We start from the raw sequence: 23106 nt of genomic DNA, 5'->3' as shown, positions 1-23106 counted from the left end.
TAATACATTTCTTGATTAGCTTTCGAAGGTTGCCCTTCTTCGTCAGATCAGAAATAAGCAAATGTGGTAGCAGATAGTATATATAAGTGAAACATCCAAGCATTACTTTGACAGTCTGACAGGGTGGGAGGGTGGGGGTGGGTAGGAGGTATGCATGGGGACATCAAAGGATTTCATTGATAGTCTAACAGGATGGGTGTGGGTAGGTGAGAGGAGGGTGATAAACAGAGAAATACAACTTTATGGTTTATAATGGACTAGAAAACCCAGGTCCTTGTTAAGTCCTGTCTGTTGGGTGTCAAAATATTCAATCATTCTGACTTACTACTACTACTACTACTATTAAACATTTCTATAGCGCTACTAGACTTACGCAGCGCTGTACAAATTAACATGAAAAGACAGTCCCTGCTCTACAGAGCTTACAATCTAAATTGGACAGACGAACAGACAGCTAGGGGTGGGGAAATTGCAGTGGTAGAGGTGACTTCAAAGGTCTTACGTTCCTGTGTTGTTTTAAAGTTACCTTTCAGGATTCTTACTATGAAATCACTGGTACAGTGTTCCGGTCTTGTAAAGTGTTGGCCCACAGGGGTGGGAACCTGACTGGAACCGGCTTTCTTCATGTGATGTCTATGTAGATTAAATCTTGTCTTAAGCATCTGGCCTGTTTCTCCAATATAGCATCCTTCGTTACATTTTTTACACTGAATGATATATAACACATTGGAAGATGAGCATGTGAAAGATTCCTTTATGTTGAATATTTTTCTTTTGTGAATGACTGTGGGGTCCTGTGAAATGTTTTGGCATAGCTTGCAGCTGGATATATTACAGGGAAATGTGCCCTTCTCTTCTTTTTCAGTCTGTGTTGGGAGTTTACTTCTAATTAGCTTGTGTTTTAAGTTGGGTGGCTGGCGGAAGGCCAGCACTGGTGGGGATGGGAATATCTCTTTCAGTAATTCATCCTCTTGGAGTAGCGGCTGTAGATCTCTTATGATTTTCCTCAGTTTTTTCAGCTCTTGATTGTATGTCACTACAAGGGGGATTCTGTCTGTGGCTTTTTTTTTTCTTTGTACTGTAGCAGATTTTCCCTGGGTGTTTTGAGGGAGGAGGCAATATTCTTGAAGATTATTTTGGGGTTGTAGCCTTTCTGTTTGAAGGATGCAGTCAGGCTTTCAAGGTGTCTGTCTCTATCCCCTGGGTCCGAGCAGATATGGTGGTATCTTGTGGCTTGGCTGTAAATAATGGATCTTTTTGTATGTGAAGGATGGAAGCTGGAGTTGTGGAGGTAGCTGCATCTGTCTGTGGGTTTCTTGTATTTAGATGTTTGTATACAGCCATCACTGATTGAGACTGATTGAGGTTTTAGACAGGAATTTTCTACTGTTCCTTTCAGGCCTCAGCAGAATAATGTAGCTCTTAGGGAGAAAGATACAGTACAGAAGTCCAGCACTGGAAGCCAGGATAGCAAATATCTCTACTGCCACCATGTACTTGCCCTTGGTGCTCAGATATGTTGGGATGAAGGAGACCCAGACGCTGCAGAACACCAGCATGCTGAAGGTGATGTATTTGGCTTCATTGAAACTGTCAGGTAGATTTCTTGCTAGGAAAGCTATGATGAAGCTGATACCAGACAAAAATCCTAGATATCCCAGAACACAGTAAAATGCAACTATTGACCCTTCATTACATTCAATTAGAATTGTTCCAGTTTCTGATTTCATATTAAGATATGGGAAGGGGGGAGCAGTACACAACCAGATGAGACAGAGAAGAGCCTGAAGAAGGGAACAGGAAAGGACTATACAGTTTGAGAACCTGGAACCCATCAATTTACGGAGCTCGTTCCCAGGTTTGATGGTATGGAAGGCCATGACCACAGTGATGGTTTTTGCCAATACAGAGGAGAGTGAAATGGAAAAAGTGATCCCAAAGACAATCTGTCGGAGAATACAAGTCACCTTTTCAGGACGGCCAATGAATATCAATGAACAGAGGAAGCAGAGCATGAGTGAGATGAGGAGAATGTAACTGAGGTCTCGGTTGTTGGCTTTCACTATGGGAGTGTCTTGGTAGTAAATGAAGATTCCCAGAATAACAGCAGTGATGAGAAAGAAGAAAATTATGACAAAAGTCAAAGTTAGCCCCAAAGGCTCTTCATAGGACAGGAAGGTTATTACTTTTGGGATGCAGGCATCTCTCTTCTGATTGGGCCATTGGTCCTCTGGACATGTTATACAGGTATCCATATCTGAGAATGAAAAATATTGTCTTATCTCACAAATAGTATTTGTTGCAGGACATACATGAATCTCTTTGCTCTTTTATAGAACAGGCTTTTCGGCAGAGTAGCGAAGGCAGGACGTGGTTACGAGATGACCGGCTTCGCCCGATAATGGAAAAAAGATGGCCGGCTTCACTTGGTCCATTTATTTTTAGGACCAAGTGTCCAAAAGTGCCCCAATTGACCAGATGACCCTCGGAGAGAATCGGGGATCACCCTCCTTACTCCCCCAGTGGTCACCAACCCCCTCCCACCCTAAAAAAAATATTTTTGCCAGCCTCAAATGTCATACCCAGCTCCTTGATAACAGTATGCAGGTCCCTGGCACAGTATTTAGTGGGTTCAGTGCACTTCAGGCAGGTGGACCCAGGCCCATCCCCCCTACCTGTTACACTTGTGGTGGTAAATGTTGAGCCCTCAAAAAAAACCCAAACCCACTGAACCTACATGTAGGTGCCCCCTTCACCCCTTAGGGCTATGGTAGTGGTGTAGAGTTGTGGGGAATGGATTTGGGGGGGGGGGGGGGTTGGGGGGTTTGGGGGGGCTCAACACCCAAGGTAAGGGAGGTATGCACCTGGGAGCTATTTTTGAAGTCCACTGCAGTGCCCCCTAGGGTGCCCGGTTGGTGTCCTGGCATGTCAGGGGGGCCAGTGCACTACAAATGCTGGCTCCTCCCATGACCAAATGCCTTGCATTTGGCTGGGTTTGAGATTGCCGGGCCCGGTTTCCATTATGGCCGGAAACCGAAGCCGGCCATCTCTAAAGCCGGCCCAAATGCTGACATTTGGCCTGCTCCAACCGTATTATCGAAACAAAAGATAGCCGGCTATCATTTTCGATAATACGGTTCGGCCGCCGCTTTACGGCGCCGGCTATATAGATGGCCGGCCATCTATTTAGCCGAGCCGTTCGATTATGCCCCTTCATTTAGTACCTTTAAATTGAATAGGAAAATATATATATATTTTTCACTTAATGTATGTTCTGAAACATTTTGCTGGAGGATGTCACAAAAGTATTTAGGTGGGTTATAAAAAGGTTTAGACAAATTGCTGGAGGAAAAGTCCATAAACCATTATTAAGATAGACCTGGGGAAAGCAATTGCTTATCCCTGGAAATAAGGGGCATGGAGTTTATCTACATTTTGAGATTCTGCTGTATACAGGTTAGATGGACCTTTTGTATAACTCAGTATGGCAATACCTATGTTCTTATGTTTGCAAATTTGGACAAAAATCCTTGATTACTCAAATAACAGAACATTTGGTGTTCTAAAGTTCTGACTAATATCAATAGGATTCAAGAGTAAAAAATACCATTTATCAGTGGGAAGTTAATGGGAAAGTTATCTGCACACCACTTCTGAATATTGCAGTGCGAAGGAAACTCCAGGCTTTACCCGGACTATACCACTGGACCACCCCGGCAGTAACAGGATAGGGCCACAGTGTTCCTCCTGGATTTTGAATGGAAATATTCAGTTACGGGCTGCTGAAAATACTGGTATAATTCAGTCAGCACTACTTAATCTTATAGGAACCCTTTCTGCGAAGTTAATTAGTGCTGAATATTGCTGAATATTGAACCTATAGTTTATATAATACATAGCTATTTGAGTGCTAAATTAACCTGGATATTGGTGATCAATACCTTGATTTTTTTATAGCCATGGCTGCCAGTGTTTCTTAAATAGCAAGAAGAAGCACCAGGAGCCTTCAAAATTGGGACACAATTTCTTTATTCATTTAATTTGAACATGAATTCATCCCTTAGTGACCTGACACGGGCCGTGTCCTGTGTCAGGGGTCAAATAGGTTGTAACATCTAAGAAGCAATGAAACTTGCTGTGTTGAGGATGACAAATGAGATGAATTGTCCCTTTAAATGCCGATAAAATAAGAGGGATCGCCTTTGCTCTATTTCCACTGAGTTATCAAGTATATTTTATTGGCATTTAACAGGATAATTCATCCAACTTGTCATCCTCAAACAAGTAATTTCCGTTGCTTCTTAGATGTCACAACCTATTTGACTCCTGATGCAGGCGCTGTGCACCGAAACACAGCCCATGTCAGATCACTAAGGGAAGAACTGATGTTCAAGTTACATGAGTAATGAAATTGAGGTCCCGATTTTGAAGGCTCCTGGTGCTTTTTCTTTCTATTTGGACTTTATTCTATACTTTGAACCCTCTCTGTGATGTTCCTTCACCAGTATTTTTAAACAACGCTGACTGCAAAGGTTGGATATGTACTCAATAATGAATAACAGTGCTCAACTGAATGCCTCATTCTAATGCTATCACTCACCAGTTTGGTTGGAGACCTCGCCTTCTGAACAGGGAATACAGTCATAACAGCAGATTGACGTTCCTTTCCTGGTTAATTTCCAGAATCCAGGATTGCAACTCGGGCTGCATCCAGAATGCGGAGGAACCTGAGGATTGACAAAAATAATCTGAGAATGCAGACATAAATACTGGATTATGATTTTTCAGATGAGGTTTGACTTTTTTTTTAATGTGAGTTGGTGCCATCCTTTTAAATTTTTTTTGTCTCATTATCAAGTTATTCAGTAGAATATGAGGGTGGGCTATGAGCACTATTTTGATGGGAAATATAGTTAAGATAAATTATGAAACAAGTTTGACCTGGAATCAGTCATTTAGGTTCATTGGGGAATGTGTTTAGGAATGTTCTTGTGCTGGACACCCTTATCATTAATGTCTTTATTAAATAATATGATGACATTCCTCTGTTTCCTCAATTAACTTTGAAAATTGCCTCTGCTCATGAGACTCAGACAGATAAGCTCTTTGTTTAAACTTTTTGCCTCACCAAATGGATACATTTTGACTATAGGGCTCATTTTTGAAAGAGGACGCCCATCTTTCAACATAAATCGGAAGATGGGCGTCCTTCTCCCAGGGTCGTCCAAATCAGTATAATCGAAAGCCAATTTTGGACGTCCCCAACTGCTTTCCATCGCAGGGACGGCCAATGTTCAAGGGGGCATGTCGGAGGCGTAGCAAAGGTGGGACTTGGGCGTGCCTAACACTTGGACATCCATGACCCATAATCGAAAGAAACAAGGACGTCCCAGACGAACACTTGGACGACTTTACCTGGTCGTGTTTTTCTTATGATCAAGGTACAAAAAGGTGCCCGAAATGACCAGATGGCCACCGGAGAGAATCGGGGATGACCTCCTCTTACTCCCCCAGTGGTCACTAACCCCCTCCCACCCTCAAAAAATATCTTTCAAAATATTGATTGCCAGCCTCTATGCCAGTCTTAGATGGCATACTCAGATCCATGACAGCAGTATGCAGGTCCCTGGAGTTTTAGTGGGTACTGCAGTGCACTTCAGGCAGGCGGACCCAGGCCCATACCCCCCCTACCTGTTACATTTGTGGAGGAAAGAGTGAGCCCTCCAAAACCCACCCGAAACCATCTGTACCCACATCTAGGTGTCCCCTTCACCCATAGTGGGTTTTAGAGGGGTTCAGCACACAAGATAAGGGAGCTTTGTACCTGGGAGCAATTTATGAAGTCCACTGCAGTGCCCCCTAGGGTGCCTGGTTGGTGTCCTGGTATGTCAGGGGGACCAGTGCACTACAAATGCTAACTGCTCCCATGACCAAATGACTTGCATTTGGTCATTTCTGAGATGGACGTCCTTGGTTTCGATTATCGCAGAAAATCAGAAACAACCAAGTCTAGGGCCGACCAAATCTAGGGACGACCAAATTTAAGGATTTGGACGTCCCTGACGGTATTTTCGAAACGAAAGATGGACGTACATCTTATTTTGAAAATACGGGTTTCCCTGCCCCTGGATCAGGACTTTTACGAGGATGTCCATATGAACTTTAACGCAATACCACTTTATCTCTTATTCCGAATATGATCTCTTTATACTTGATTGTTTAATCTACCGTGTCACTCATGAGCTTTATGTAATACCACTTGTATCTCTCACTCTGGAATGGCGATCGCCATGACGGAACAATGTAAGTCACATTGAGCCTGCAAATAGGTGAGAAAATGTGGGATACAAATGTAGCAAATAAAATAATTAAAAACATGGACGACCCTTTCGAAAATGCCCCTGTATATAAATCTACATATAGCCAAAATTTATCTATATATCTGAAGAAGGGAGCAAGGTTGTTCCAGGAGAAGGCGTAAAATTCTCATCCACTACCCATATAACTTATCCTTACATAGCAAATTATTTCCACTATTCATAATGTATTGTAAGCCACATTGAGCCTGCAAAGAGGTGGGAAAATGTGGGATACAAATGCAATAAATAAATAAATAAATACCCAGAAAGAGCAGGTCTAACTTTATACGGATAACTTATCTGTATAAAGTTAGGTTGAGATATTCAGCAGGCTTACCAATATGGATATTACTGCGGAATATAGCATGAAGATATTCAGATAAATTAACAGTTATGCAGTCATTACGAACATAAGAATTGCCCAAGCCTAATATCTGTTTCTAATAGTGGACAATCCAGGCCAAAAGTACCCGTCTGGAACCCGAAAGATTCCATGCTACCTACCCACGGGGATAATCAGTGGCTTCCACAGTTCTACCTTAATAATGGTATATGGGCTTTACTTCCAGGAATTTGAACTTGTCAAAACATTTTTGTAAACCCAGCTACAGTAAACTTCTTTTACCACACCCTCCAGCAATGAGTTCTAGAGCATTAAGTGAAAATGTTTTTTTCTCCTACTTGTTTTAAATATACTACTACTACTTGACATTTCTAAAGCGCTACTAGGGTTACGCAGCGCTGTATAATTTAACATAGAAGGACAGTCCCCGCTCAAAGGAGCTTACAATCTAAAAGACAAATGTACAGTACTGCTTTGTTATTTCATGGCATATCCTCTAGACTTTGTACTTACTGAGAAAGTAAGCAATCGATTTGGATTTACTGTTTCACTTCACTCTGGTTTTTTTTTTCCTCACTTGTTTATTTCTAGTCTGAAGAGCCCCATCCTCTTTAGACTTTCCTTAAATAAGAGTCGTTTGATCCCCTTAATCATTTTAGTTACCTTGCTCTGAACCTCTTCTACTATATCTTTTTTGAGATGCAGGTGACTAGAATTGCTCACAATTGGCTTGATTCTATATTTAGCGCTGAAGGAAAAAAGCAAATGTGTCTATTCTATAAACCGTGCCTAAAGTTAGGTGTAGTTTATAAAATACGTGCAGTATCATCCATGCAACTAAAATGTAGGCACAGCCTTTTTACATTAATGAAAAGCTAGTGTAGATGTCTATGCCAAACTTTAAATCTAATAGATAGGACCAAATTACTTAGGGGCCCTTTTACAAAGGCATGCTGAAAAATGACCTGCAGTAGTGTAGACTCGTGTTTTGGGCGAACGCAGAATCATTTTTCAGTGCACCTGCAAAAAATGCTTTTTAATTTTTGACAAAAATGGACATGCGGCAAAATGAAAATTGCCACGCATCCATTTTGGGTCTGAGACCTTACCTCCAGCCATTGACCTAGCAGTAATACCTCATGCGTAACCGGGCGGTAATGACCTACACACATCAAATGCTACTTGGTGCATGTCCAATACATGCATCCACAAATAAAAATGATTTTTCGGACGCGCATATCGGACATGCACAAAAAATGAAATTACCACAAGATCCATACGATAGCCGGGTGGTAATTCCATTTTGCCACCCATTGGGCATGCATAGACGCTTACACGGCATAGTAAACGGCCCCTTAATGTGCATGGAGGTGTAGAATATATTAAAACCTATCCCAAGCATCTATATCCCTGTACACAATGCAATACATCACAGCTTTCACATATTAAATTTCCTTCATGTATCACTCCATTTATTTAGCTTTTTACTAATAAGGATCCTCAGAGTTCACATCAACAGCAGTGTTTTAACTAGATGTTCCAGAGCAACAGTGTACCAATCTTCATCGATCCTTATTGTAGTTTTTTTAAACTCATCTTCAACTCTATGATAGACTTTAACATATGTACTTTTTCAGATTTTATATGTTTTGCTTAAAATTAGTCCAAACGTTTTCAGCAAATAATCAGAATTATGATAATGCCACTTAATTTGCCGCTATTTTCAAATCTGTGAGAACCTCCACCGACATGGCCAGGTTTCAAAACTTCCTCAGGGAAGAGGTTCTGATGACATAACTTGCAATGTGTCTCATATAGAAATAAAATGGTCCAAAAGTTTTATTTCCTGACGTGGCTAGGGCCAAGCAGCTTAGGAGAACATTATTTCTTCAGTTGAAATTAAAAGTTTCTCAAGTGGGTAGAACCTTTTTTTTTAAGGTTCCATTGTAAAAGTTTAATTTTCCTTCAAGGCAAACAATATATCTTTTTTGACCATCTCCATTTGGAGAATGTTTTGAGTGATAATGATCCCTTAAAGATTTAGGGCCCCTTTTACTAAGCCGCATAAGCGTCTACATGCGCCCAATGTGGCTCTTATGGTAATTTCATTTTTGGCGCACGTCCGATACCAGCATCTGAAAAATATTTTTATTTTCTGGCGTGTGTAGTGGACGCGTGAAGATCATTAACGCCCAAATTCTTTACCGCTAGGTCCATGGTTGATGGTTAGGTCTCAGACTCAAAATGGACATGTGGCAATTTTGATTTTGCCGCAGATTCATTTTCGGGAAAAAAGAAGCCTTTTTTACAGGCGCGGAAAAATGGATTGGCGTGCACCCAAAACCCGTGCCTACACTACCGCAAGCCATTTTTCAGCACGCCTTTGTAAAAAGACCCCTATTTAGGAGTAGGATATGGGTCTATAATGTGATGAGAGTTTTAGCTGCATATTTGAAATAAGTTGAATTTTTCCTATTATAGTTTTGATAATGTTTTCAGATTTTACCTTGACATGGCCTACATATACTAATTTGATTAAGGTTTTTTTTTCCTTCATGATATGTTGGTCAATTTTCTTCTAAAGTGCATTTTTTCTCTTTTGTGTTCCTAAGGTAAAGGGATTAAAAATTCCAATTTAAAAAAACATACAAAACTGTATGAAAAAAATATCCTAGATAACAGGTAAATGAAGATATATTTTTTAAAAACCAATAGATATTATTTACTGGCTGCCCCCGATTCATAGTCCTGATTATGGAGAAGAGCGGACTATAACTTAAGAAGACCTTGTTAAAGTTAGGAGCTGAAATTATGGGAGCCTTGGAGGTGAATTTAAGATGGAGAATAAAATATAGGAGCATAGTGTTCAATTTCACCACAAAGTATCCAAATTCAGGGCAAAAATCTAGGTAAATGAATAGTGGTGAAAATGTAGGATCCTAAGGGATTAATATTAAGATATTGTATGCAGCTGATGTTGGTTTCTTGCTCTGGCCAGTACATTTCACTGAAACCAAAACATCAACAAAAAATCTGAAATGTTATTTTTCCTGTGTCATCCGTAAAAGGGAATAATAATACCTTGGGGTCACTTTAAACTACTCCCTCATAACTAAAATCATGCAACAACCTGATTTGTCTCTTGGTGTGTTGTTGTAATGAGTTATTTTATTATGTATGTAATTATGTTTCTCCCTTTGAATTCTATGATAATGTGGATTATAAATAAATTTTATTATTATTATTATTATTATCTCAAAAATGGCAACAATAAACTGGAGTGCATCGGTGAAGACCTTGAAAATGTGTGCTCTGGTGTTTTCTGCTGGAGTACTGGACCCAATCTGCACATGTGAATTTGGAAGACATAATGCTGAGTTCTATTTGGATCATTTCTGGCCCTCTGTGACCCACTGATACCCATTTCCTACCAATGATGAGCAATATTGTACCAACAGGCATTCGTAATTGGAGCACCACAGGTAGTTTGTTCACTCAGATCCAAAAAATCCCAGAGCTCCCACTTCACCATGACATTTACACCCTCCTTGCAAGACACCTAATGTTGAGAAATCCAATCTGGGTTTACCTTCCAGCCCCATAACTGACTGTAGGCAGTCTATAGTGCAAGAGCTAGCTGACCACAAACACACAAAACTCTGTGTTGACAACTTTAAAAGTAATTTGTGGTCATCATTATACCAATTTCAGTCATGCTATGGTCAGTAAGCATTGAATGAATTACAGTGGGGCTTCAGAGGTGATCCATAATGCCCCTGTGGCATCTACTAGGCAATGGAACACATCATCAATGTAGTTTCCATCTTACATCTGACCTGGCTGAATAAGTCCTCCAACACAATCGCCTTCTCATTGACGGTGAAGCCTTTCCCTGATGAAGCATAAGGGTTATAACTTCCAATAATTTCATGACTTCGTGTCCCATCAGGTAGATAGACTGTGCTTATAATATCATATCCAATGGCAAGATCACCATTCTCATCAAAAAAGATTTCCTCACCCAGAACATTTTTAAAATGAAGGTTCTTTAAATAACGATGAAGCTAATGGAAAGCAAGACATTTTTATTAGTGAGCTCACTTTCAGGGATACACTCCTAATGCCAAGGACTTACAACCTGCTACTTATCATAGGGATGGGCTTTCATTTGAAAACAACATGATCTAGGGGATATTATCTGTAAAATTATTCCAGACACATGAATATGGTTATCTTTCTATCTATATCTATCTCTACCTATAAGTATATCTATATCTATATACAACACATTTTTACATATGTGCATTATTAAGATCAAGTGTTAGGTATTTATTTATTTATGCAATTTTTAAAATTTCACAAGCATTAATCTTGTTACAAGCAACACAAGATACATAAATGATATAATATCATTTCTCAATAAGTTAACTCACGTGGAGGGGCATAATCGAACGAAAACGCCTATCTCAATGGACGTTTATCTCCGATAACGGGTACATGAAGGGGCGGGACAAACGGTATTTTCGAAAAAAATGGAAGTTCATATTTTTTCCCGAAAATATGGGTTGTGCGGGGCAAATGCCTTGGATGTGTTCGTTTTTGAGCTGGGTGCTTTTGTTTTTTCAGCGATAATGGAAACCGAAAGCACCCAGCTCAAATACGAATACATCCAAGGCATTTGTTCGTGGGAGGGGCCAGGAGTCGTAGTGCACTGGTCCCCCTCACATGCCAGGACACCAACCGGGCTCCTTAGGGGGCACTTTTACAAATCAAAGAAAAACCGTAAACGAGCTCCCAAGGGCATAGCAGCTTTCCCTTGTGTACTGAGCCCCCCAAATCTCCCCCAAAACCCACTGCCCACAAGTCTACACCATTACCATAGCCCTATGGGGTGAAGGGGGGGCACCTACATGTGGGTACAGTGGGTTTTGGGGGGGTTTGGAGGGCTCAGTATTACGTACCACAAGTGTAACAGGTGGGAGGGGTGGGCCTGGGTCCACCTGCCTGAATTCCACTGCACCCACTAACAACTGCTCCAGTGACCGGCATACTGCTGTGATGGAGCTGGGTATCACATTTGAGGCTCGCATACAGACTGGAAAAAAAAGTTTTTAAACTTCTTTTTTTTTTTTGTGGGAGGGGGTTAGTGCCCACTGGGGGAGTCAGGGGAGGTGATCCCCGATCCCTGTAGTGGTCATCTGGTCATTTAGGGCACTTTTGTGGGACTTACTTGTGAAAAAAAAGGGTCCAGCAAAAATGCCCTAAATTCTCGTTAAAAACGCCTTTCTTTTTTCGATTATCGGCCGAGGACGCCCATCTCTCCTCGGCTGATAACCACGCCCCAGTCCCGCCTTCACCACGCCTCCGACACACCCCTGTCAACTTTGTCCGCATCCGCCACGGAGTGCAGTTGAAAACGTCTAAAATCGGCGTTCAATTATACCAATTTATTCATTTTTGTGAGATAAACATCTATCTCCCGATTTGGGTCGAAATATAGGCGTTTTTCTCTTTCGATTATAAGCAGGAAAGTCTCTTCCTTAGACCACAATATTGAGAGAGGGGATGACTTAAACAGATTCAGGGGAATCTAATATGAAACAGATAAAAAGGAAAGGCTTAATGCCCTAACAACCACCATCTTATATTTACTATGCTGGTATTATGTCAACAATCTTTTTCAGACTTATGAATTCTCTCGGTTTGGTACAAAAATATATACTTAATACCCTGATATTTAACAATGCATTTGCATGGGTATGCTAATAGAAAGGTTGCCTCCAATGACCTCGTTTCTTCTCTCATTTCTAACCAAGTGTTAGGTATAAAACAGAGGATCCAGTTCATTACATGCAACTGGCCAAAACTATTCAATGTAAAGCATTTTAACACTGGAATCCCCCTGATATTCAGCTGGTGGCGGTCATAATTTTTTTTAAACGCTAAAAGTCGCCAGCTAGATCAGCCCCTGACATTCAATGTCGGGCCATTTCCAGGTACCATCACTGAATATTGAGGGCTAATTTATGTGGGGCCGGCTCCCCAGTTTATATAGGTCCCAGACTATAATCAGCTGGTGCCCAGATAACCTTTTTTAAAAAATGCCCCCCCTAAAGACCACAAAGCTGCCCACCGTCTTCTCTCTCCCTCCCCCAACCTGCTGACCTGCTGACATTTGAAGCCCCCAACCCTACCCAAATAGCTTCTCAACCCCCTTCCCCCCCAAGGGCTGGGTATGCTGCCCAGAGCCTATCTGTATCCCAAAATCCTGGGTGGACATTCCGTGACGCTGTGCAGACGCTGTTCACATCTGAAGTTTTTGAGATATTTTCATTTCTTCACTCCAGAAGTCATGAAGATTTTTTTTTGTTTTTAACTCAGGTGACACCTGAGGAAGGCTAAGTGCCAAAACACAGCCCGTGTAGGATCTTTTGGGCTACCTCTTCACCACTTTGTGGCTTCTTTGGTTGCTTTTGATGAATAAACTTTGTTTGGATTATATTCCTGTGAGTCTTGGAACTTGTTTCCTTCCACCCCATTTCTACATTCTGTTTCCTTTGTTTACTAGAATAATGAGAAAATTAGTGTCAATATTTGGCTTTTTAACAAGCAATTATTGACACTAATTAGATTTAATTTGGACCAATGTGTGCATAGTTAAGTGCAGGATCTTTGCCTAAAATTTACATGCAATCCAAAAACGGGGGAGTGGAAACGGGAGAGTCATGGGCATTTTGTGGTGGATTTGTGGTGTGGTTTTGAGTTATGCATGTAATTACAGAATAATTTTGATCTGCGTGTAAATTTAGGTGCAGGATTTGCATCACATTTTTGTTGGTGCAAGTAACCACTGCATAAATTTACTTGTAACCTGTCCGCTTCAGCATTAATTCTATGAACTGCACTGAAATTTAGACACAGCTTATAGAATAGTGCTTAAGAGTTCTGTAATGCAGTGCACTTAACTTCAAACATCTGCAGGCAAAATGGGCATGGTTATGGGCGTGGAAATGGGTGTTCCAAATTTATGTACGTAGTTATAGAATATGGCCCTGTGTGCCTAAATCTACGCACCAAGATTTACACCATGTTTTTGATTGTATAAATGGAGGCATGTAGTTTTAGGCGCAGAGATAACGACTAAGCGTATTCTATATACTGCACTTAAATCTAGGCACTGCTTATCGAATACACTTAGTCTGCATTGATTTCTGCGCCAATTTTTTAGATGACTTATATAGAATCTCCCCCCTAAATATCTGGGTATGTGGGGCCAGTCAGCACTTAACCTGTTAATTGCTGATGTTCAGCCTTAAGAAGGAGGTTTGATATATAGTGCCTAAAAATTCAGCACTGAAATCAGACTAAGCGTATTCTATAATTGGTGCATAGATTTAGGTGCTCTGTTCAATTGTGAAGCGCTGTGTATGACTGGTAGCGCTATAGAAATGATTTGTAGTAGTAGTAGTAGGTGCTGATTATAGAACAGTGATGGCGAACCTTTCAGAGACCGAGTGCCCAAACAGCAACCCAAAATCTAATTATTTATCGCAAAGTGCCAACAGGTGTCGGTACTCATTATGGGCGGGGTCACCACATATGACTCCACCCCTATGACAGCCACATCCTTTACATCAGCCATGGCGCATATAAACAGACATCATTGAAAATATTATACTAGTATAGGAGAAAAAAATTATGTGATTTTTTTTCATTATAAATCATTTCTGTAAGCTGTTACAGCGCCAGTATACCCAGTGCAAAATAAGACAGTAGATGTAAATTCTCAAATAGGACATATTCCAACTGTTCTCTTAACTCCGTTTCCAGGGCTTCCTTTCCATTTATTTCTTTACTTTCCTCCTTTCTTCTTCATTTCTTGCCCTTCATCCATGTCCAGCAACCTCCTCTCCCCTCCAGCCACCCATGTCCAGCCACCCTCCTCTCCCCTCCAGCCACTCATGTCCAGCCACCCTCCTCTCCCCCCTGCCCTCCCAGCACCAGGCAGGCCTCCCTCCCAGCACCAGGCATCCCTCCCTCCCACCAAGCACCCAGCATCAGGCCTCCCTCCCTCCCACCCAGCATCAGGCCTCCCTCCCACCAAGCAGCAGGCCTCCCTCCCTCCCATCAAGAACTCAGCATCAGGCCTCCCTCCCACCCAGCACCAAGCACCAGGCCTCCCACCAAGCACCAGGCCTTCCTCCCTCCCACCCAGCACCAGGCCTCCCTCCCACCCACCAAGCACCCAGCACCAGGCCTCCCTCCCTCCCACCCAGCATCAGGCCTCCCTCCCACCAAGCAGCAGGCCTCCCTCCCTCCCATCAAGAACCCAGCATCAGGCCTCCCTCCCAACCAGCACCAAGCACCAGGCCTCCCTCCCTCTCTCCCACCCAGCACCAAACACCAAGCCTCCAACCAAGCACCAGGCCTCCCTCTCACCCTCACACCCAGCACCAAGCACCAGGCCTCCATCCCTCCTAGCCAGCACCCAGCATCAGGCCTCCCTCGCACCCAGCACCAAGCATCAGGCCTCCCTCGCAAACAGCACCAGGCCTCCCTCCCTCCCACCCACCCAGCACCAAGCACAAGGCCTCCCTCCCACCCAGCGCCAGGCCTCCCTCCCAGCACCAGGCCGCCTGGCCTCCCTCCCTCCGAGCACCAGGGCCCCCCCTCCTCCGAAAGTTAAAAGGCATACCTGGTCGGGGTTAAGGCGGCGTCCGCAGCGGCAGCGAAAAGTGTGCTGTTTGCTCGGCGCGCCTTCGGCCTTCCCTTCTGTCTCTCAAGCTCTGGTCCCGCCCTTGCAGAAACAGGAAGTGAGGGCGGGACCAGAGCTTGAGAGACAGAAGGGAAGGCCGAAGGCGCGCTGAGCAAACAACACACTTTTCGCTGCCACTGCGGATGCCACCTTAACCCCGACCAGGTATGCCTTTTAAATTTCGGAGGAGGGCGGGCCCTGGTGCTTGGCGGGCGGGCGAGCTGGTGCTTGGTGGGAGGAAGGGAGGCCGGCCTGGTGCTTGGAGGGAGGGAGGGAGGACGGGCGGACCAGCGACGGTGCGCGGACGGGTGGGCGGACCAGGTGCGCGTGCCAACAGAGAGGGCTCTGCGTGCCCTCTCTGGCACACGTGCCATAGGTTTGCCATCACAGTTATAGAATATGCTTAGATCATATTTCAGCACCTAAATCTAAGTGCATCCATTTACACCAAAGAAAACTTGGTTTAAATCCCAGTGCAAAAGATTTAGGTGCATTAAATTTAGAACGCACATGAAATGCCCATTTCCACGCCCATTACCACGCTCCTTTTTGCCTGCACACTTTAGAAGCTCAGCGCACATTGTTAAAGAACACACTTAGCAAGCTGTGTGCCTATATTCTGATCAGTGCCCATTAATGGTCATTATTGCTTATTAAGTGCTATTATCAACACTTATTAGTTAGGGGCCCTTTTACTAAGGAGCGCAAAAAATGGTGCATGTATTGGACACGCATAGGACCATTTTCCAGCGTGCCTGCAAAAAATGCCTTTTTTGGCCAAAAATGGACGTGCGGCAAAATAAAAATCAGCACGCGTCCAGTTGGGGCCTGAGACCTTACCGCCACCCATTGACTTAGCAGTAAGATCTCATGTTTTAACCGGGCAGTAATCATCAGTACACATACACTGTCAATTACTGCCCGGTTAGTGCCAGACAGAATTATTTTCTGCAGCATGTTTTGGATGCAGGTCAAAATTTGAATTACCACCTAAGGTACGAGGTAGCCAGGTGGTAGTTCTAATTTTACACACATTGTGTGCACGTAAGTGTCTACACACCTTAGTAAAAGAGCACCTAAGCTTGTTAAACTACGTGCATTGTTATAGAATCCACGCCGACTTCGGCGCCGATCTTTAGGTGTGCTATATAGAATCCGGGGGTAACTGACTAATTTAAACTGACCAAAGGTAGGACTGATTTGCAGGTTTTGGCTTTGGTGTTTTTAGTTCTTGATATTCAGAAGCCACTGAATATCAGCAGATAACTCAGCACAGATGATATAACCGGGAAGGAGCTTGTTTAATCTTTTCAAAAATACTAAGGAGTCCTTTTAATAAGGTGCGCCAAAAAGTGGCCTGCACTGGTGTATACAGGTATATTGGACACATGCAGGCCCATTTTTTAGCGCACCTGCAAAAAAGGTTCTTTTTTTGACCAAAAATGGACGTGCGGACGTGTGTCCATTTTGGGCCTGAGACCTTACTGCCACCCATTGACTTAGCGGTAAGCTCTCATGCATTAACTGGACAGTAATGGTCTATATGTGTACAATGCTGATTACCACCCGGTTAGCGACACGTGCCGGAAAATAAAATATATTTTACGGTGCACCTAGTGGACATGCATAGAAAATTAAATTACCACCTGGGCCAAGCTGTAGCCACGCGGTAGTTCAAAATTGACATGAGTAGGACACGTGTACACGCCTACGCGGCTTAGTAAAAGGGCCCCTAAGACTAGGAGGCACTTAACTGGCTATCCGGCGATATTCAGCGGGGGATAGACGGTTATCCCCCGCTGAATATTCCTGGTTAGCACCTAGAAGATAACCGCCTATATCTCATGATATAGCTGGCTATCTCTGAATATCCAGCTATTGCAAACAGCCACATTGAGCCATTTAAATAGCCAGTATATCTTGTGATAAAGAGGGGCATAATCGAACGGTGCCGGAGAAATACATGGCCGGCGATGTATTTTGGTGGCGCCGCAAACAGCTGGCCGGCCATCTTTTGTTTCGACAATATGGTTCCAGCCAGCCAAATGCCTTGGATTTGGCCGGGGTTTGAGATGGCCGGCTTCGTTTTTTAGCGATAATGGAAAGTTATGTCGGCCATCTCAAACCCCGGCCAAATTCAAGGCATTTGGCCATGGGAGGAGCCAGTATTTTTAGTGCACTGGCCCCCCTGACATGCCAGGACACCAACCAGCCACCCTAGGGGTCACTGCGGTGGACTTCAGAAAAGCTCCCTCGTGCATAGCTCCCTTACTTTGGGAGCTAAGCCCCCCCAACCCCCCCCCCCCCCCCCAAAACCCACTACCCACAAATGTACTGCACCCACTAAAATTGCTCCAGGGACCTGCATACAGCCTCTAGGACTTATTGCTGCTGTATAACTTTGGCACACCAGTTCACACCTGAAGACTAATCTCTCTGAAAAAGTCATTTCTTGAAATAAGCACGTTTACTCACAGTTAACTGCAGATCAGAGGTTGTGCCCCACTGGCGTGTCCCCTGGTACTAAGATTAGCAGTAGTTCAGAGCTGGCACAATGGTGTACAATGCCCTCTTTCAGCACCATGCAAGATAAGAACTACGTTCTCTAATGTGGGTAACACAGGAAAGGGAACTAAAACTGGCTTACAAAAATGGCCACTACCGCATGGACTACAACAGGAAACAAAACAGGGCACACTCTGACCTGGTTGGCAGGGGGGAAAAGCACCATGGGAGTAGAGCTCAGTACCCTACACCCAACACAATGCATTGGTAATGTGACTCTGCAGGGCACCTAACAGAAAAGGTGTCATGCTCACCCGAGAGCCACATCGCAACCAGAGAAAGGCTGTCAGAAGATACAACACATTCTGCTGGCATACAGGCTGGCAAAAAAGGTTTTTAGTTTTATTTTTTTAGTTTGGAAGGGGGTTGGTGACCACTGGGGGGAGTATGTGGAGGTCATCCCCGATTCCCTCCAGTGGTCATTTGGTCAGTTGGGGCACCTTTTTTAGGCTTGGTCGTGAAAATAAAAGGACCAAGTAAAGCCGGCGAAATATTGCTTAATGCCGCCTTTTTTTTTTCCATTATCGGCGAAAGCCGGCCATATAGTAGCCACGCCCATGCCCGCCCATGTCCCGCCTTTGCTAATCTACTAACACGCCCCCTTGAACTTTCGCTGGCAAAGCGACGGGAAAGCGGCGATGCTGTCAAAAATGCCGCTTTCCATTATACCGATTTCGCCGCTTTTCCGAAATCGCCGGCCATCTCCCGATTTATGTCGGGAAATGGCCGGCGATCACTTTCTAAAATAAGCTGGAAAGTCACCTCCAAGATAGTTGGGTTAAGGCAGTTTCAGTCTGAAATACAAGTCCCAGAAGGCATTGCAGGCAAGGAGCCAGGGGGTGAGATGAGGAACTCGGACTGGACTCCTAGCTGCAATGGGAGAAGACATAGGGGTAAGCTGGCAGGATGTGTAGATAGGCTGCCACTAGGTTGAAAGAGAGATAGGAAGCCCTGTGTGCAGGAGCTCATCATTAGGCTAATGCTCAACTCAGCTGATATGGGTGTGGGGGAAGCTAATGGAAGGAGAATGATTGGTTGTGGTAGCAGAAGCCAGGGATTGATTAGGCAGGTGAGAGAGAAGGGAGAAGCAGAGAGAGAGAAGCAGTTGCAGGCTGAAAACCCTTGGGTAAGAGGTCCCTAAAGTACTGAAGCAGGCTGAAATCCCTTGGGTGTGAGGAAGTCCCAAAAGAATTTGCAGGCTGAAAATCCTTGGGTAAGGGAAGTCCCTAAAGTATTGAATTTATCAGTGAAGCTGATGCAGGGTGAAATCCCTTAGGTATGAGGAGTCCCTAAAGTATCGAACTCTCCTGAAGGTAAAGAGAGTAGAAGGTGGAGACTGCTGCTTTGTGATTTAACTGTGATGATGAGGAGGAATTGAATGAACTGCTTCTATCTGGAATTGAACTACTGTTTATTGTGCACTGGATAAAGAACCTAGACTGGAGCTGACTGTAAGCCTGTATTGAATCCGGGTATGTGCTGATAGCCTGCTGCTTAAAGGGGACTATTTGCCACACACTTTCAGGTGGCTTATATGTGCTTAAGATTGAAGGTGAATGCTGCTGTTGGAACTGTGTACTAGAACCTGCATGGAATAAAGTCCTTAAGATTGAAGTTAATGGTGGACATCTATTTCTTTACTGTACCGGGAGCCTGTGGCTGGAGGAGATTGTTCTATCCTTTGCTGCACATAGAGGCACCTGCTTACAATCTTTAGTAGATTTAAAAATTACCTGCTACCTTTGAATATTAATTTAGCCGGTTAACTTCAAACCGACTAAAAATACACTGGATATTCAATGCCGGACACTGGAAACAGCCTGACATTAAAAATCAAGGCTGACTGCTTACCAGAGGAGTTAGCTGGGCTCCCTCCCACTGTCTGAATATCGGCCCCAATGTGATTAGACCCAGAATAGTCATATCAAAAATATTCAATTATACCCATAATATGCTCTTGCTGATTATATACAAAAAGAGGAATAATGATTGGCATTATGAGAATAGAGTGCTAATGTACTCAGCCCAGGTTACCACCAACAAAAGGAATTACATCCTATATGTGCACAACTGGTAAAAGTGAACAATACATTTGAGTTGATAAACAGTGGATTTGCGAGTTCACTGTAGAGGGGCCAACGACTATTGCATGTCAATGCAAGAAGCAGAGGCAATGTTACAGTGCATGCAATCACCAGGACACAGACTGACAATGGAAGAGGAAAATGCAAGAACAAGTGGCGAATGAGGAACTCTGTGGTCTGGCCACATTCTGGTTTCCTTAGATCAACCTAGCTGTTTTACATTGACAATAGTGGTTCATCTTTTGTTTGGAGTATAAAACTGTTGTTTAGTGTGGGGCTCTAGAGTCCTGGAAAGCATAAGGGATGTGGACACCCAAAACTGAAGAAGAATATTATATAGAGAGAGATATGTTATGGGTACCCAAAGAATCATAGAAACATGATGGCAGATAAAGGCCAAATGGCCCATCCAGTCTGCCCATTCTCTGTAACCACCAACTCTTCCTTTTCATAAGGGATCCCACATGCTTGCCACATGCTTTCTTAAATTCTGACACAGTCCTCGTCTCCACGACCTCCACCAAGTGGCCATTTCATGATTCCACCATCCTTTCCATCAGTGCACATCTCAGACGATGGGCAGGAAGCATCTGTGTGAGTATAGAGACTTCACTGCATCCTGCAATTATAGACCATCACTTCTTTCTGAAAATAGCATTCCTCCATCAAAGGATATTACCTTCCATGGTAAAAAATCCAAAATACTCTCACTTTTTCCACTCCCCAGGCTGATATTTTCCGATCCAGAAGTGATCATGTCGTGCAGTGCATGTGCCAGGCCGTACACAGCATTGTATATATTATAGCTGCTCCCAAGGATTGTGATGTCACAGTGGAAGAGGTAATTAGATGTTTCATCACTGCTGCAGGATCTTTGGATGCTCTTGGGGCATCGGTTGTTACAAAGGTCCTTCCACCATTCCTCTGTCAATGAATCACTTGGAAATAGAGCAGGATTCACCTCACGAACAAATTTATGAAAGCTTGGAATATTCTTCTTTCCCGCAGTGAAGACCAAGATGTTTTTCCTGTCAACATAGTATGAAGGTAAGGTAAATAACCTTACAGCTGTGATGATCCAGACCTTTCCAGTTACTTCCCAAATGGGTGTATAACTTACAAACTCTGTGTGGTCTCTATTACAATATAAAATGATCACTTTAATTGAAGATGTAATAATGGTGTTGTAAATTTTAGGAATTTTTTGAATCATGAGTGAACTGGACTGACTGAAGGTTTCAATGAATTCAATGCAACCTCCACTCTGCTCAATCCCTTCTTTCAGGATCTCCACAGCCCTCACACTGTTTTCATCAGTGCACGCAATGACACCGACCCAAGTCCAGCCAAAATGTTTCAATAATTTGACTATCCCAGCACAGAGGTGCAGCTCACTGGGGACAGTCCGGTAGAAATAAGGAAACTTAACTGTGTCACTCATGACAAGATTCCCTGAGATGTAACTGATCTGTTGAAAATAAAAGAGTGAATTCATCACCATCTTAGTTGTAAGTTTACATTTCATTCACATATCAAATATGTAGAACATACTTATACTGTACAGAGGAGAAAAAGTATTGTATGACAAAGCCAATCGGCATAAAGTATCAGAAAAGCAGTACTGAACTGTCAGTGAGACATCCTCAGAGCAATGTCTGTGTTTTTTTGTCTTTTTCATTAATTTTCATTTTATATGCTGGTTGCTTTTTTTTTCCTTAAAGTCACCTTCTCTCAATTGACCTCTGACGCTGTTGGTGCTGCTGCTGAAATTCTAAAATAAGAGCTCCACCCTGGGACCTTCTTCAGAACCTTCAAACCTCACAGGCCATTTATTCACTTCTTCTAAAAAGGCAGAAACACTCCACCTTCATTCCTGTTCTGCAGCTTCTATATCTCAAAATTGCTGCTGAATGGTGGATGTTAAAATATTCTACCTGTGGAGTGATCTTTGATGCTAGTGTCTCGATGGGTGTCAAAGTTGGCATCAACCCATGTGGTACCACTGTCTACATTGGGGGAGGACGCTTCCCTGAAGTCTAAGAGTAGGGCTGTACCTCGGTGCCCTCCTTAGGGTCTGATCCATGCTCTATTAGATTTAAATCACATTGCAGTCTGAATTAATTAAATTGGAGATATTGAAAGCTTTTTTTTTCCAAAGAAACAAGTTCCTTTTTGTGGGCAGGTAATTTGTATGTTTCCAGACATTTCTAGATCAACTCAGCTTGTGGAAATCTTTTTTACAATTAAAAACAAAAGTCTTGGCAATTGGTGCAACATTTTTCCATAAATTTCCTTGTAAATGTTTGATTTCTTATCAAGGTAATAAGCATGTATTTTTTGATGCTATGCAGTTGGAAATTTTCTTGCAGGATAAGGAAGTGGTAAACTAATATAATTTGTTATCAGGAAGAGATTGTTTATTAGGATTCCAGGTATTTAGAATTATGTCTGTTGGTTAGAGACTAGAGAATGACACTGGGACGGGGAACCGCAGTAACCGCGGGGATGAGGACAGGGACAGAGCTAGTGGGGATGGGGTGGGGACAGATCCCACAGAGAAAGGGTAGGGACGGGGACAGATCCCACAGGGATGGGGTGGAGATGGGGACAGAGCCCACAGAGATGGGAACAAGCTTTGTCCCCGTGTCATTTTCTTCTTTGAAGCCTGTAAATGAACTGGACTGTTGTTTATGTTTGAGTGATGCTACAAAGATATTTTGATTTTTTGGAAAAACAAGCAAACATACTGGCCACAACTAGCAAAATTTGCATGGGGGATCCTGTACATCCTGCTACCAGCACATCTTCTAAGACAACTTCTATTCCAGGAAGGACTGTAGAAGACAAGAGAGCTAGATTGAATCCTAAGATTGTTGATGACTTCTTATTCATCCACAGATTAAAAAACCATAACAGTGCTTCACAGAGCATATATTTCCCCTCTAGGGCATATAGAATGAGTTGTATTTTATACCCCTGGACATTTTAACAGTGTGAATT

The 23106-nt window shown here is 43.1% G+C and overlaps 1 protein-coding gene across 1 annotated transcript; it reads right to left on the bottom strand.

Moving 5' to 3' along the window:
• Positions 1-1343: 1343 nt before the first annotated feature.
• On the bottom strand, positions 1344-21568 carry LOC115464441 (vomeronasal type-2 receptor 116-like). Its single transcript, XM_030194821.1, has 4 exons — positions 20786-21568; positions 10539-10766; positions 4601-4727; positions 1344-2257 (listed from the first exon to the last, which is right to left on the bottom strand). The coding sequence occupies exons 1-4, from the start codon at positions 21545-21547 to the stop codon at positions 1344-1346; spliced, it is 2031 nt and encodes a 676-aa protein (XP_030050681.1). The 5' UTR covers positions 21548-21568.
• Positions 21569-23106: the final 1538 nt, after the last annotated feature.

Source organism: Microcaecilia unicolor, chromosome 3, assembly GCF_901765095.1.
Source record: "Microcaecilia unicolor chromosome 3, aMicUni1.1, whole genome shotgun sequence".
Lineage (NCBI taxonomy): Eukaryota > Metazoa > Chordata > Amphibia > Gymnophiona > Siphonopidae > Microcaecilia > Microcaecilia unicolor.
This window is presented reverse-complemented; position numbering and strand designations above follow the sequence as displayed.

What these genes read in the sequence shown, in the direction of transcription:
- LOC115464441 (XM_030194821.1), bottom strand. Translation starts at nt 21,547, where the DNA reads ATGAGTGACACAGTTAAGTTTCCTTATTTCTACCGGACTGTCCCCAGT. An exon ending in TGGAGGACTTATTCAGCCAG is followed by an intron (nt 4,728 to 10,538) that starts GTCAGATGTAAG and finishes GTCAATCCTCAG; the next exon opens with GTTCCTCCGCATTCTGGATG. An exon ending in CGAGGTCTCCAACCAAACTG is followed by an intron (nt 2,258 to 4,600) that starts GTGAGTGATAGC and finishes TTTCATTCTCAG; the next exon opens with ATATGGATACCTGTATAACA.